The 15,256-nt window shown below is 37.2% G+C and overlaps 1 protein-coding gene across 3 annotated transcripts in view; it reads right to left on the bottom strand.

Annotated features, from left to right (window-relative positions):
* The window catches only part of LOC135127503 (Krueppel-like factor 6), a 192,083-nt gene extending 183,752 nt beyond the window's left edge, over nucleotides 1-8,331 (bottom strand). Inside the window, exon 1 of one of the 3 annotated variants that reach the window (XM_064053928.1) lies at nucleotides 7,945-8,331. In XM_064053928.1, coding sequence (XP_063909998.1) covers nucleotides 7,945-8,046 — 102 coding nt within the window. In that variant the 5' untranslated portion in view covers nucleotides 8,047-8,331. The remainder of the gene's footprint in view (nucleotides 1-7,944) is intronic. The other 2 variants (XM_064053931.1, XM_064053933.1) reach the window with 2 other exon arrangements.
* Nucleotides 8,332-15,256: the final 6,925 nt, after the last annotated feature.

The following is a 15,256-nucleotide window of genomic DNA, read 5'->3' as shown; positions in this document are numbered from 1 at the left end:
CCGAATCGTGTTAACGAGCCGGAAAAGTGCAGGACCATGGTGGATGTAAAAAGCGCAGATGGCGGACAGCTGCTTTTGGCTTTAATCAAAGTAATCGGTTCGGTAGTTTCGGAGATTGTTGATAAATTCACAGCAGACGGACACGGCAAAGTTGCGTTTTTGTGTTCTATGAACTGTGCACCGACCGGAAAACGTGAAATTAGAAATTCGTGGCACTTTTACGATACTTCCTCGGTTATGGAAGTAAAAACGCGGATGGCTAGCAGCTGCCGGGTTTTTTGGCTTTTTGCAAGCGCTAAATCAGCAGGATCGTTGCTGTTGTATGATCGAGTAAACCGAAGCAGACGTATTATGATGCGGTGTACGTCATGACACCGAAATAGCAGCGGAAAGCAGCAGTTGTGCCCTCCTACAACATCCCGACAGACATATGGTTCAAGCTGACTGCTTGCTTTGGAGTGCATGTTCGGCCTGGCGGAAAAATGTCGATTTTTTTTAAGGAAAAGCTTCAACTTGATACTGCATTTAGATAACGCAAGTACGTAATATCCAGTTCGCTAGATTATTCCACAATTAAATCATTTCACATTTCGCGTCGGAAGCAAATTTATTCTACAAGATTTTTTTTTGGTTAAAAGTCCGACTTATGGAATGCTATCGAAAATTTTAAGACATGTTTATGTTTCTGTCTAGGATCAAAGGAACTCGAAAAAATCCATATACTTTATGATCCTGTCATCACAAAATATCGATAAGATAAATGGATCCATGTTCAAATACGTTACGAGATCAAATGATTTGTTTGGTATCTACTTATTTGATGTCTAATGTTTTGGCGTCGACTGATGCGGTAATTGCGGTATTTTGTCACCATTTGTGTAAACCGTTCAGGATGTTTTTAGACAAAAAAGAGCAATACATTTTTTTTTCTTCACGTTGGTTAAACTAATTCGATGACAAAACGGTTTGTTTGCCAGTGCGTGAGACGGACGTTCACATGAGGCTGATTTGCCACATTTATTATTATACAGGGTGTTATTGAAAGGTGCGTACAAAAAAATGGACAGTTCTTCGCGAAGTCTAAGAAGTCGGAAAAACTTATTTTATGTTATCAAAATTATAACGGGAAAATTAACCCTTATCCAAGCTCTTTAGGCGCCACTGAACGATAAATAGGTAAAATTAATTTATTTTAGTAAATCCTAGCAACTGTAACAATAAAACTTTTGTCAAGACTAAATGTTGCTACGGAAACGAAAGATGATCTTTTTATCATAGGCGTACAACGAATTTGGACATAAACTTTAATAATTTTTATCTCTAAAAGGAGAACACTTTTACCTGAACTTTTTTTAACTTTTAGCACCCATACTTCGAGACCAATTGCCGATTTTATTTTGTACGTACCTTTCAATAACATCAGGCTGTATAATATGTATTTAGAAATCATATTATCAAGTTGTAACATTTCTGACTTCTGTTATTAAAATTTAAAATGGCGAAAATTATTAGTTTGTTACAACAATGCCGAGAATGTTTTAGTCCAAAAACCAGTGATGCTGTATTGGTAGTTTTGTTGTTTTGACCGCACACCGGTAATGTAACGATTTTTGTGATAAAAGGGAAACGTTTTGAAAAGATTTAAAATCTTCTAATTGAAAGTTCAATCAGGCCCTAAAAGGTATCTATCTGAACGCACTTTAACAAAAGAACGCCACATTCCTTCCGATCTAGAACTCTCTTTGTACAATTTGTTACGCTCAATGGAACAGCAGATCATAGAAATCAAAGATGGCAGACTATTCTTGTACATCGTTAATTAATTAGTGGATGTCAACATGTGACAGAACACTGATTTATGTATATACCTATGTTATAACCGACCTCGACAACTCACTAAAATGATGAATGTGTCACTTTCTATTTCATTCATGAGCACGTTTTTGCCCACGATGCAACCCACAAAGGCGAGTTGTCAAAATTAAGGACGCCCAAGAAATTAATTTGCAATGGGGCTTGGTCCAGTTGCTGCTGAAGAAGGCAACAAGTGTATATACGCGGTGTCCCAACCAAGTCGAAAAAGAAAAAAATTAATTTCGAGAAATTCCTGCCGAAATTAATTCTTGCGAATTTCGAAACGCTGCCATTTTAGAATTTTCCACAATGATAAACAAACCAAGCAAATATTTATTGCTCCAACACATGGAACGCCCATGGAATTTTGTCAACTTGTTTAAACTGATAGGTTGGAATTCCTTGCTCGTCAATGCTTTATCTTCTGGATGGTAAAAGAGCGGATGTCCCTTTTTTGATTAGTGACGATAACCACTTCCGGCGATGGCTCGTGCTGTATTGAACCAGCGCCATCACTAATTCATGGTCTGGAATCCGAACCATTTATGGGCATCCTCGAACTGTTTCGAACAAATCAGTGTCAGATAAAACTGAAGAAGTGAAAGTGGCTACGGTTTTTACCAATTTCACAGTGTATATAAGCCACCGCATGCAGACGAAATGACTTTTTAAAAGTGTCGCTTTTACCTCATCATCGCCCGAGAATTCGAAAATTCCACCGGTTGTTTAGAAACAAACGACCGCTATTTTACGATCCCGAATTTAAATCGCCCTGTGACACAGAGTGGAATTATTTTTAGGTAAAAGCTGCAAACACACCGTTAATTAAGTCCTCCGGCCGGAAGTTAAAATCATTTCAGAATCTTGGCCGTATAACTAATTGAAACATTTCCGGCCTAAATTAAGCGGCGAGCTTGCCAGTAAACGGAAACAATAACTTGTGCATATTTTACAAAAACATTATCGCATTTTTAACCTTCACCTTAAACTTTATGTTAACGGGTCAAGTGGCAGATTAGTAAAATCGGGACGCGTTTATGGTAATTTTTAATTTACTTTTGCTGTAAATGGACGCGACGAAATCGAACTTTTTCTGGAAACACGCGCCCGGGGTACGACTATGTTTTCACTGAAAACACTAACCCGAAGTCGCAGGAAAAAATCTGAAAATAAAAATATTTCGGTGAACCCAAGTGGAATTTACAAAGCTTTTACGGGTCGCTGACAACTATTTTTACATCGTCGCGTTATCAAAATGTACACAGTGTAAAAAAGCACATTTTTTTTAGAAAGCTCACTATTGACTGATACGTCAATATTTGTTCGGTTGTATTTAGCGTTCGCGTCATTCGGTAAAAATGTGTTATCTACCTACCTACAGTAATCTCGGTATCAGTTTCTCTAAGTATGTTAAGGGTCGTATTACGCGACAACGTATCTCGGAGGTCAACATAAACAAACAACGCGTCATAATTACGGATTCTTATGTCTCGAAACGGATAAGAAAATTGGTGGGAATAGAAAAAGAATAGGACGCAATGCAGAACCATGACTTTATAATGACTGAAAATTGAGTAAAAACGGTGATGGATTGAAACTGCCTTCGAGTCGAGAACGATATAAACAAAAAAAAAAAACATAATTAGACAGACACACGACATTAAATGCAACCACATCTGCATTGCAAATGACTCACTCACACAAGATGAGTAACAGGAAATACGTGCATTTCGAACAGAAAAAAATAATATATTTTAAATGTGCGTTGTTAACGTGATTGAATTTGCCTACACTACCTACTCACTCACAGAAAAATTACTGAATAGGTTTTAAACAATGTAACATAATACGTGACAAAACGTAAAATTCAGAACGCAAACAGTACAAGCAAACACTGTATTCTAAAACAAACAGTTTCGTACCTACATACGTACAAGTGAGCACAGTTACTACGCGTATTTCTATCGAAAAGGAAGTACAAATTTTTGTGGGAGTTGCACGATAGAAAAACTTACGTAACCTCGCTGAACGAAAAGTCAAAGTACACCTTCTATTATTTATGGATTTAATTTGTGTGACCCTCGATGCAACATAATTTATCACACCTTCTTGGAGCCTCACCATTCCTGTTTGGTGTGGTAGACTTTTAAACAAATCGGTCATCACTCATTTATCCGCTCAAAATTAATTATGGAATGCAAATTTTTGCAAAAAGACCAGTCGTGGCAGTTGTAGAATTAACGACTGAACCTCAAACACATATCAAAAATATGATTTTTTTGCACACAATATTTTAGACTCAATGTTCCAATTTCGACACCCTTCCATTCCGTAATTAACTGAGCGACAAGTCTTATCACAAAAGCGTCTTCGATTTCTCCCTCTAAACTGTCTTACTAGAAAACGCGTTGAGGATTGACATTGCTGTTATTTTCGTCGCGCTAACTCGCCTTTGCACTAAATATAGACAACGTTAACGATTTTTAACTATGCATTCCTATAAAAAATTCCGTCCATCATTACGTATTTATTCCTTCCCAGAGCCAAGCTGGGCCACGATCGATGTTTCGGAAGCCAAAAATCCTCAACGTGTCGCACTCTGATATCAATTATGCGACAACAATAAATTTATTTCGTCGATAACGAATTTAAAAAATCGACTGATAAGGATACCAGGAAAAACACGAGTAATGATTAATTTGTCAAATGAATGTTATCGGTAATGCATAAAACCCAACTTTCACGGTTCACAGAACTTGATAAAAAGAACGAACGATTTAAAAATGTGTGCAGTAGGTTGCATCGAAATCGAGACGATTGATTCCGCGATGTGTTCTGCACACCCGCATCACAAAATCTGATGACTAAGCAGATGAAAAAAGCGGAATAACAAACAATAATTACAGCGAGTCTAGACGCATTTTTTCGGACTTTGACCTTTTAAATAAACTAAGAAATCGATTAAAGCCACCGAAAACGCAAGCAGAGGTAGTGCGTTCCGCGGCTTGTAAAACGAACACAAAAGAAAACACAAGCGAGCAAACGTTAAATTTGATGAAGAACTGGGATCGTGTCGTATTTCCCAACACCACCTCCACACGGTCGTACTGAATTGCGATAAACAAACGGCTTTGAAATACGAGTCGGGTGTTTAATGTTTTCGTACCGATTAAACTTGATAAAGAAAAAGAACAAGATTCTGGGTATTGTCAGTGTTTTCGCGATTGGATATAGCGGAATGTTGTAAATTAAGAAAAAGTGGTAATCATTGCAGCATAAAGCACCGTTTTGAGGTAGTGATCTCAGCTCTGACTAGAAATTCGCAGCACACGCAATAGCGCTGTCTCAATTTGACCGATTCTCTTCTGGTAACAGAGAGAAATAACTATGTAAGCAGAGTGTCACCAATTAAATTTGCAACCTTGGCAGTCTTACGAAGTTGGTCACATTCTTACTTCATGCGTCAATACTTAATAAAGTAAGTATAGTGAACACATGAATGGAATTGTATATTGATTCAAGAGTTTTCTCGAAATTCGTGAAATTTTCATTTTGCTGAAGCAACTTTTAATTGCAGTTAATTAACAATAAATGAATTACGCAACAGTTAAATAAATATGTTGATTATCAGTGACTGCAGTAATAATTTTGATGATAAGATAATGTTAGCGCCGATGAAAAACCTACGACAATGTACTTACGGACAAAAAATTTTTACCGTCTACGTGCAATGCTTCACTGCTGACAGTAAGTTGCTTATAATGGGTATTTAACGATTTTCTAACGTTTTCGTTCTGCCTGCTTACTCCGAAACCCAGTTAAAAATCGTAAACCGGCTCCACAGGAATCTGATATAAATACTGCCTTCTGTCTTTAATCTGACGGCTTAATGATTCGGAAAATTTTAACTACCTTTTTTAAAGTTCAACTATACATGCATATCCTCAAAAAGTAGCAAAACCGCAAACCCTGGAAACTATAACAACGAAAGAAATGTTTTTTGTCGTAATGTAAAACTAAACCAAGTTCTGTGTAAGTTTTGAGTTACATTTTCTGTTCATATAAATAGCACTGTACAAATGATTCAACTTTCTTTTGTTCGTCTATTTTCACTTCATTTATTCAAGCCCAGTTCTGTCCATTACGAACTTTCTGAGAAAAGTTTCTTGTACGCCGCCGTGAATCAGCAAAGCTGAATCACCTTCAAAATGTCGTAACAACCTCAATATTAATTTTAATGCAAGCTTTAGTCACCTCTGTTGCGTAGTGTAAATTAATGCAGTCTTTTTTTTATAAATCCGGTGGCACGATTTTCTTTTTTCGTTTTTGGGAAATTTTCGTTCCAAACTTATCTGGCGAGAACCCTAGCCAATACATAATCCATATGTTACTAACACATCCTTAAATTCAGCATATCTTGGGTGGCAAAGGACGTTAGTTGCCAAATGACGGCAGCTTTTTTGACAAAAACACATAGAGAGAAAAGAGGAGTTTGAGTAGTTTTTCTTTATTTATGTTTCATTTTAAAAGTATAATTTCCAGAAATGAAACAGAATAGACAAGAATGCCTTTTACAAAATAGAAAATCAAACACTTTTTGAAAATTAACACCACAACATTATAACACTTCAACATCGTGGCAATGGGAAATGATGGTTTTACCGTTATAGAAGAAACAATTCAAGAACAAATATATATACCTATGTATGTACATATGTAGATAAAGTTAATTACACTTGTTAAGAATGTCCAAAATTTCATTTTTAATTCACTGAACCTTTATGATCTGTCCCAATTGTACAAAGAGTTGGTTTTCCCGAAATGTCGTTTTTTTTTTAATTATTTTATAAATTATTAAATATTGTACAAACTATAAAACTTGCCGCAGATGAAGTCTTGAAAAAGAAAGCTCCAGGTGAGCAGTAATTAAAAAAATTATTAGGTAATGTATATGTTTCTATTTATTTATTTATTTTATTTTATTTTATTCGTTCAATTGAAAAAGTCATCAAATTGGCCTTGATTTTTAATAAACATAGTGAAGTATGTCTACCTTTAAACCTAAAATGTAATGGATGGCATATGACAACGCGGAAAACAATGCCAACTTGATGACTTTTTCAATTGAACGAACGCCCGTTCTGTTATGTTATATGGAGCAGCTAGCAATATTTTCAAGACTCACATTTGACAGGAAGTTTGAACACTGGAATAATGGAAGTTTATAAATTGTGGCCGCTATTCCGGTGACTAAAATCATGTCTCTGCTGAATAACAATTTCAAAAACATGGTAAAGCTGATGTTGAAGTATTTTATGTTCTTAATAAACACAAAAAACAAACACCGACTGTATTTAATTAGCCGTGTTTACAAACAAATGTCGAAATTTTATCGTAGACACAAACGAGCGCCTTTTTGACAATAGTCGCTTGTCGGCTTCATACAATAATTTTAAAATACAAGCTTTACGAATTAAATAATGGCCGAATTTTAACACCGAAAACAAACATACCGGCTGCCGACTTGAAATGCACCGAATCCGCTCGCATATCGTAGAAACGTGCCTTACTCATTATTAGCAAACCGACAAAAAAAAAACCATAACATTCTCGTTTATTTTTAATCGTTATGTAACCCGATCTAACTGTGAACTTTTCGCCGCTACGCAATTCACTCTTTACTACTCCACGCCACAAACACAATAAATATGCATCTGATAAGATAAACTTTTATTGGCAGTGGTCATTGTTACAGTTTGCAAGTCGCGGCATTCCCGACCACGGAACAACTGGTCCGCTGGGCCTGATTCACACAAACACACACATACACGCATACCCGTCCTGTGACCTTGTATTACACGATTCACCTGTTTTATTCTCTCCGGTTTACTGTCTCTGTCGTTCTATCGCTGGCGCCGCTACGCGCATCTCGCTCGCCGCTACCCCTTATGTTTTTTGCGTATAGTAACACCTGTACCGTGTCATCTTTGTGTGGCGGGATAAACAAGTAGGCCGTGCATCGGCAGTGACAGTTCGCGTTAAAGCGTCGTTCACACGTGCTCCCATGCAGATACAGGGTGTTCGAATTACCTGTTGCCAGTGGTCGTCCAGCGACGGCTGCGCCGAGAAGTAGCCGGTGTCGTGGATGTCCTGCAGCTCCCTGAAGATGCCGACGCTCGGTAGTATATCCATGGTCACAGTTACACAGAAACACACAAACACATCCAAGTCAGAGACGGCTTTGCATCTACACTACTGGTTCAGCCGGCAAACCATCCTAACCTCAGATTCGCTCACAGCTCACTGGATCTGCGTTCTAGATCCGCGCCGTCGAGTGCAGGCCGACGGCAGGGGATCGTCCGCTGGTGGCGGCTGCGAACGCGACCTTTTGCCTGCTGTTTGCTGGTGATGATGTCCGACGATGGAACGGCGGAGCAGCAGAGAAGAACTCTCGCAAGTGCTCGCGGCACGACTGAGTGCTGCGTCGCCGACACGACTCGCGTTGTGCACGAAGCGCTTCGGGAAGCCACCGTGGAGGCGCCACCGACACGATGCCGACTTCGATCGCGTGCGCGGCGGCGGTGCGTCGGACAGCGGAACAGCGGCACGGCTGGGGAGCGCTGGCGGCGGCGGAGGAGGCGAGAGGGACAAGTCGGACGGACGGACGGCTGGGACGGAACGCTCGTCGAAAAAATACGAATGTTTTGACGATTTCTTTTGGCGTTTGAGACCAGCCGGACCCAGGGAGCGACAACGGAGGGCCGCGACTGCGACAGCGGCATTCTGACGAAACGTCCGCGGTTCCAAAGGTCGGAGGATGCGAAAACACAAGTTTCTCGCTTGAATCGGGACTGCGACGAGAAAACCAATACAAAATTCAGTTTTTGACTTTAAATTTTTAACACAAAATGTCTTTCAAATTGAGATCAAATTACAATGCTTTAGAATCTACGAATTTCGTGACCATCACTTTCTCTCGACGTCCCGTCTACCAAAAAGGAGTGCGTCGACCCAGGGACGCACGGATGGCGTTTTAACTCTGCGGTGTCAATTTATATAAATTAAACACGTATACGGGGTCATTAATTTTCTCTTAAAAAATAAAATGCTTTCATTAGTTCATTTGAACATAATGTATTTTTGCTTCAAGTTGGTAGACAACTTACAAATCAGCTGACCTTAATAACATACAAGCATCCATGTAGTAATCTCCCCCATGATTACCTTTTGTCATTACTTGTGCGATTAAGTATATTTTATACACTGAAATTCCATAATAGGGACTACAAAAGCAACCTAAAAACAAAGAAAATTAATCATTTTGTCCCATTCCGAACATAGTGAAATCAACTGAATTTTCCCTTTTTAAATGCCTATATTCGATGTAAGTAATGTTAGAGAAATCGTACCTAATAAAACAAATACAGGCAGTCTAACATCACCTCCACTTTATCCACCAAAAACCAAAATAGTTTTTCTCAGTAATCACTCAATGTTCACAAATTAACAATCGAAGACATACCCCGGTTTCGCGAACTCGTAAATATCTACTAATTTCGATGTGTTACACCCCCTCCCGATTCGCTCATTCGTCCCATCCTATTTCCAAGAAACTGGGCAAGCAGTTTTTTCCAAGAAATATCGATTTTTATAGATTCACACGAAATAGACCTGCTACATTATTTTTTTTTAAGAAATTTAAAGACACTAGTACAACAAAGGTTAGATTGTTAAGTTAACAGTTTTTAAAATATTACGTGACAAAGAACAGAAGAACAGAGAATTGCAGCTCTAAAAAATATGAAGTTTTAATAAATAAAAATCGAATGTTAACACGAATAGACACTGAATGACATAAGCTTTGTGTTAATTTGTATAAGATTCATACATGGGCTTCTTCAGAAATCGATTGTTTTGATAGCGGACGACGCTAATTCTCGTCGAAAATGAAATGTTCTTACATTTATTAAGCAAATAATCAAAGATTGGATCGCCTGAAAATCATCACGGTTGTTTTTGAACAATAATTTGACCATTGCAGCGTTTTTGTGAAAGTGCATTCCTGAATTTTTTATGGAATATTTAGGCAGAAATAAATCAATAAGGTAATTATAGCCCCTTCGTTTTTGAGGGTACACTCACGGGGCTTTTCCACTGACTAATTGGTAAGACAGAAATCCAGTTCTACGGTATTGTTAAACATTATCTGTTATTTTAATGCAGCTGTAGCAAGTTCCACTTGAGTTAGAAAATTAGTCGCGGAGTTTTAAACGTCTGGTGCGGGATCACCCTCCGACCTGAAGAACCTTTGCACGAGCGGTTAAAGCAAAGTGACTCAAAAGCAACCCGAAACCGTACCAATTTATTACTTTGTTTTATTTATTAATTTAATGGTGATCCAAAAGCGGAGGGTAAATTACTTAATAACACAAGCAGCCCTGCGTTTCACCATTACGACGATTACAGCGGAAACAAGCTCATTCCACGTAACTGGAGAAGGTTTAGGGCTTCTGAGCCACCCGACGTCATTTTAAAATTTATGTACATACAATAAAAAATACAAATAACGGATACCATTTAGGTAACGTAAAACGAGAAACCAGATACTTTTTTAATATTGCCGCAGAGGAAAAGTCCAAATTCGTCCGTCCAATGTTGAAAGTTGTTACTTTTTATTGGGAAAGTCATCTTCGGTAATAGTATTCGATGTAATTTTATATTTTTAAGGTTCTGCGTCTGTTAAGAGCACTTTATTGAGACTACGGATTGTAAATTATTTGAGCGTCGTGCAGCACTTTCTCTGCAAGCAGTTTCGGTTCTTCAAACTGTGGATAATAATTTACGAATCACGTACCTACTGTATGGAGTGGATATTTTTATATTGTACTTACAACTGTTTTCGCGTTTTAGTTTAATTAGGTATCTGTTGTATGGTGTAGTGTACGAATTTATCGGAGACCACACATGAACGGCTCCACGAGTACGTTAACAAAATATTCACGATGTACCACATCGTCGATAGACTTGCAGATAGCCGTAAAAACTGGCACAGTAATAAAGCATTATCGCCTGGATGCAGTAAACATCGCGAAAGTCAATCTGCAATCACCGATTCAAAAAGAACTTGGATTCAGTCGACTATGCGAACTCAGTTGTGCCTCTGCTGATTACCGCGGTTTTAAAGTCTCCCCTTCAATTTAAAAGTTTAAGTTCGGCTTTTATGATTTATAAACGCGTTTGATGAAATTAAAATTTAAATTCAACCCCTTAATTATACCATTGTTTTCGTCGCAATTGGAACCCGCTCCAAAAATAAGACGATTTTTCCCGACAAAGACGTCTCTGCCGACTGATGTTTCCTTAATAGCGTCTCAACACGATGGTTTTTATAATTTTTCTTCGTAGTAGCCATTTATAAAATTCAATACCGGCAAGCAATTAGGAGGAGGGCTGGGCTCGAGCGGAATGAATTTTTCAGAAAGCGATTTCTCTCGTTCGAATCACGAAACTGGTTTTCCGAAATACTCTTTGCCGATGCTGATTTTGTTTGTATAAGACACGCTTCACATGCTTGTTTATTCACCGGATTGTAAAGCGCTAAAAAGAATTTCTTATTTATTTTATGAATAAATCATGCAAAAGTCGAACGTTTTTATTTTCGCTTCTGGGGCGTCTAATTTAGACACGGAGTATTTATTTAAAATATTTAAATTTTCTACGGGCGCTCTGCTGAACGATGCGCCAGCCTTTTGATAGACGAAAATCACTCCTAAACGTTATTATGTTTTTTATTGTTCCGAAAAGTGCTAGGCTTAGTCAGCGTGTAGCTTTTTAGACGACAGCAACAACAGAAAACAGAAGCTTGGCTGTAAAATATATCAATGCAAGGTATTGTTGGTTGCATAAGTTTGAACAGTTACGGAGTTTTATAACAGTACAAATTGTTAGTTCACTTATTTATTAATTTTAAATTCAATATTTGCGACTCGCAAACATAAGTTACTCGCAAGTTCAAGTCGAAATTTACAGTTCGTAGAAGAGCAAAGATCAAAGTTTCGTGAGCGGAATTGGTATTATGGTTGGCAAAAGTCAATAAACAGTACGACGAAGACTACAACATGATAAATAATTACATTTTAGTGCTCAATGGCAGCCCATAAAACCTTGTTGATTTTATTACCACCGACAGACTTCATTCAAAAGTTAGTTCAAATTCATTAATGTAGAACTAGAATTCGCTTGATCAAAATATAAAAAAATTTGTCTGAAGTTATTCGCACAGAACTTCCCTCGCAGGTGAAGTTAATATTTTAAATAGGATTCACTCAGCATATTTTTATTATACCTCAAAACACGTGCTAAATTTCAAGGCGATTGTCTTAGTAGTTGCTAAAAAAATCCGTGAAAAGTTTTGTTGCACAGTTTAGAATTCTTTAAAAAAAAAAGGTGATTATCAAAATTTTGGTTAGCGTTTTACCATCTAGATGATACTCCTAATACACGTACGAAATTTGACAACCATCGATCCAGCGGTTTCGGAAATTAGCTGTCTAATAAAAATCCAGACAGACGGCAGACAGACGGATGGAAACGGGAGACTACTTTTTTTTGTACTATAGGGATCATTAAACGTCGAGAAAACATAAAAGTGGCCATTCGTCCTATGGACTCGATTACAATACTTCCTTCGCTTACGCTCGGGAAGTAAAAAGAAAGAAAACCACACCGAAACTAAATATTAGGTATCGTCTGTTTATAGTTTAATAAACTGAAGAGTCCTATGCCGCTGAATCTTTTTGCTAGTTTTTATCTTATCCGCTTGTAGACTCTTGTGTTCAATTTTCATCACTATTCGCCTAAAGAGGACAACGCAACACGCACACGAGCCATTATGAACGACGGTATTACAAATGTATGCAAAGTGATACGACTCTGTAATAGAGTTTCAGTTATTTAACCGGCTCAAATGAGATAACGTTCTGCTTAGATAAAAATAATGTGTTTAAACATATTGGACGCGGAACACTTTTCCGTTTCTTGCCACAAAGTTGCGAAGATTTTTTTAATGGAGTTGACAAATTTTGTTGCCAAAAACGTAGTTTCCACATTCCTTAGAAGTAAGTATTTATTTTTAAGTTCCTTCAGTATTTCCAGTTCCATCGGTATTTCTGGTGAGTTTATTGTTAGAAAAGATACTGTTAAAGCGCGCCGTAAGATTATCATTAGATTTGTAACACTGGTCAAAATTAGTGAAAACAATCCCAAAAAACAGATTACGTGACGTCAAAAGACTATTAATATTATTGCAAAAAACTGCTGACTCCTAAACTTCCGCATTGACTGAAACTAATTGTTCAACTCAGAACCCAAAATTTCATCATCCGCCAAGTTATCGAGGATGCACCGCAGCTCAAGAATGTTGATGATATCTTTCGCCACACACGTATTTACGATTTTATTGTTGTAACCGACCACGGTCATGCAGAAACACGGAGTTTTATATGCATTAAAATATGTTTATGACTTTAAAATTCACAGAACTTGAGATTATAGTCGGCCGAGATAAGGAGGATACAATGTCGCGCAACTTATGCAGAGGATGTTTTGTTTTTACTTTGTATTCTCCTGTCGTCTGTGGGATGTGCGAACCAACTTTTTTCCTCTCACTAACAAACTCGCACGGAAACTTCTCCCGTTTCGTCCGCTATAAGTATAATTTCCAAATATATTTTCGGCCACAGCCCATTCACAATTAAATTACTAACGGAATTCTCAACATATTTTTGCCCAGATGTATCACATTTTAATTCGTAATGGTGGTGTAATGACGGTTTCAGCGTTTAATTGCACGTCGTGGATTATTCCATCTTTTCCCTTCGCCAAAGAATTACGATTTCCAGCTCTGCACCACTTGTTCCAGTATTCATAGGCGCCGATTTCCACAATGTCCTTCTTAATAAGTGACGGTGATGTCGAAGCGTCCAAGCGAAAATATGTAGGTGAGTCGATAGTAAAAATTAAAAAAGTTCGTCTGCAATAACCGACAACAAAATTAAATTTGAACTCTTCACTATCATATTTCTGGCGCATATTTTCAAATTCATCTCCAAAATTTACAAGAATATATTTTTTAATTTTATAAAATAGGATACTTCTCCACTTGTGATGTGTTGAGTTTTCACTCTGGACATCCAGATTTTGGAAAAAATTGTATAACAACATTTTGTAATTTAACTTTGAAACTGCAAAACCGAACGCCCTGAAAGCTTGCAGACGTTTTAAAGTTATCGTAATCGTGGTAAATCGTTAATCAAAATTTATTCGTTTATCCCCTCTAAAAAATTGATGATGTCATGTCAAAATTTGGCCCAATAAATCCTCTCTGAAATATGTAAAATACATATTGTGACTCAATACTTGTGGTTTATCAATGCACTCATAGTTTTTGGAATTATTTATATAGTGTAACTCAAAAAGATTAATGAATGAGGCAAATTATTTTATTCATTAAAACAAGAACAACTCATTCCATTTTCCGAAAAATTTTATATTACAATTTTTCATTTTTCAATTTTCCAGTTTCTCAATTTTTAATTTTTTAATTTTTTTCGTTTTCTCAATTTTTGATTTTTATGTTTTTAATTTTCATATTCTGAAAAAACGAAAAATTGGAAAATCGAAGAACTGAAGAAACGAACAATTGAAACACTGAAAAACTAAAAATCAAAAAACTTAAAGCTATAAAAATTGGAATGAATTGAAAAATTCCAAAAAACCGAAGAAACAAAAAAAAAGGAAAGTTGAAAAATTCAAGTCGAAAAAGCTGCGGGGGTGTTATTTACGTCACTGGTATTTATTTCGTACGGGTTATCAGAATAAAACAAAAATTGCAAACGGTTTTAATCATTTTTAAATGAAGCGGGATTTGTTGGTTTGCACTTCAGGGGCGAGGGGAGTTCTCTAGAAATAACCTTTGACCAATTTTTTAGCTCTTCTTAGCTTACGTCAGAAAACGAACATGTAGGTTTTCCAGTATATCTTACTGGACGTCCTAAGTAGGCTAAATAAGAAAAAATAACAACAGGTATATATTTCTTTTAACAGAAATTTTATCAAAAAGAAATGAAAGACAAACTTCATAACGAGAAACTGTTAGAAAACACCGTACGATAATGTTTTATAGTTAAGCAATCAATCATATTTACTTTTACGACGAAAAATCGAGTCCACACGCATCTACGGAGTCGGTTCCTGTACCTTTCACCACTCCTCCACTTATTCTGGCATTATTTTGATGTTATTCGGGGTGCAGAGCTTCGCTCTGAATGAAGCAAAATTTACGTTTTACACTGCAGTACTGAGAAAAGCAGGGGTCTGTCCCTCTTGGAAGTGAAACTTTTCG

The sequence above is a fragment of the Zophobas morio genome, unplaced genomic scaffold (genome assembly GCF_036711695.1).
Source record: "Zophobas morio isolate AGI-343-1 ecotype UQ-CSIRO unplaced genomic scaffold, CSIRO_AGI_Zmor_V1 ptg000012l, whole genome shotgun sequence".
Taxonomy (NCBI): domain Eukaryota; kingdom Metazoa; phylum Arthropoda; class Insecta; order Coleoptera; family Tenebrionidae; genus Zophobas; species Zophobas morio.
Note: the sequence above shows the minus strand (reverse complement) of the source record. Positions and strands in the feature narration are given on the sequence as shown.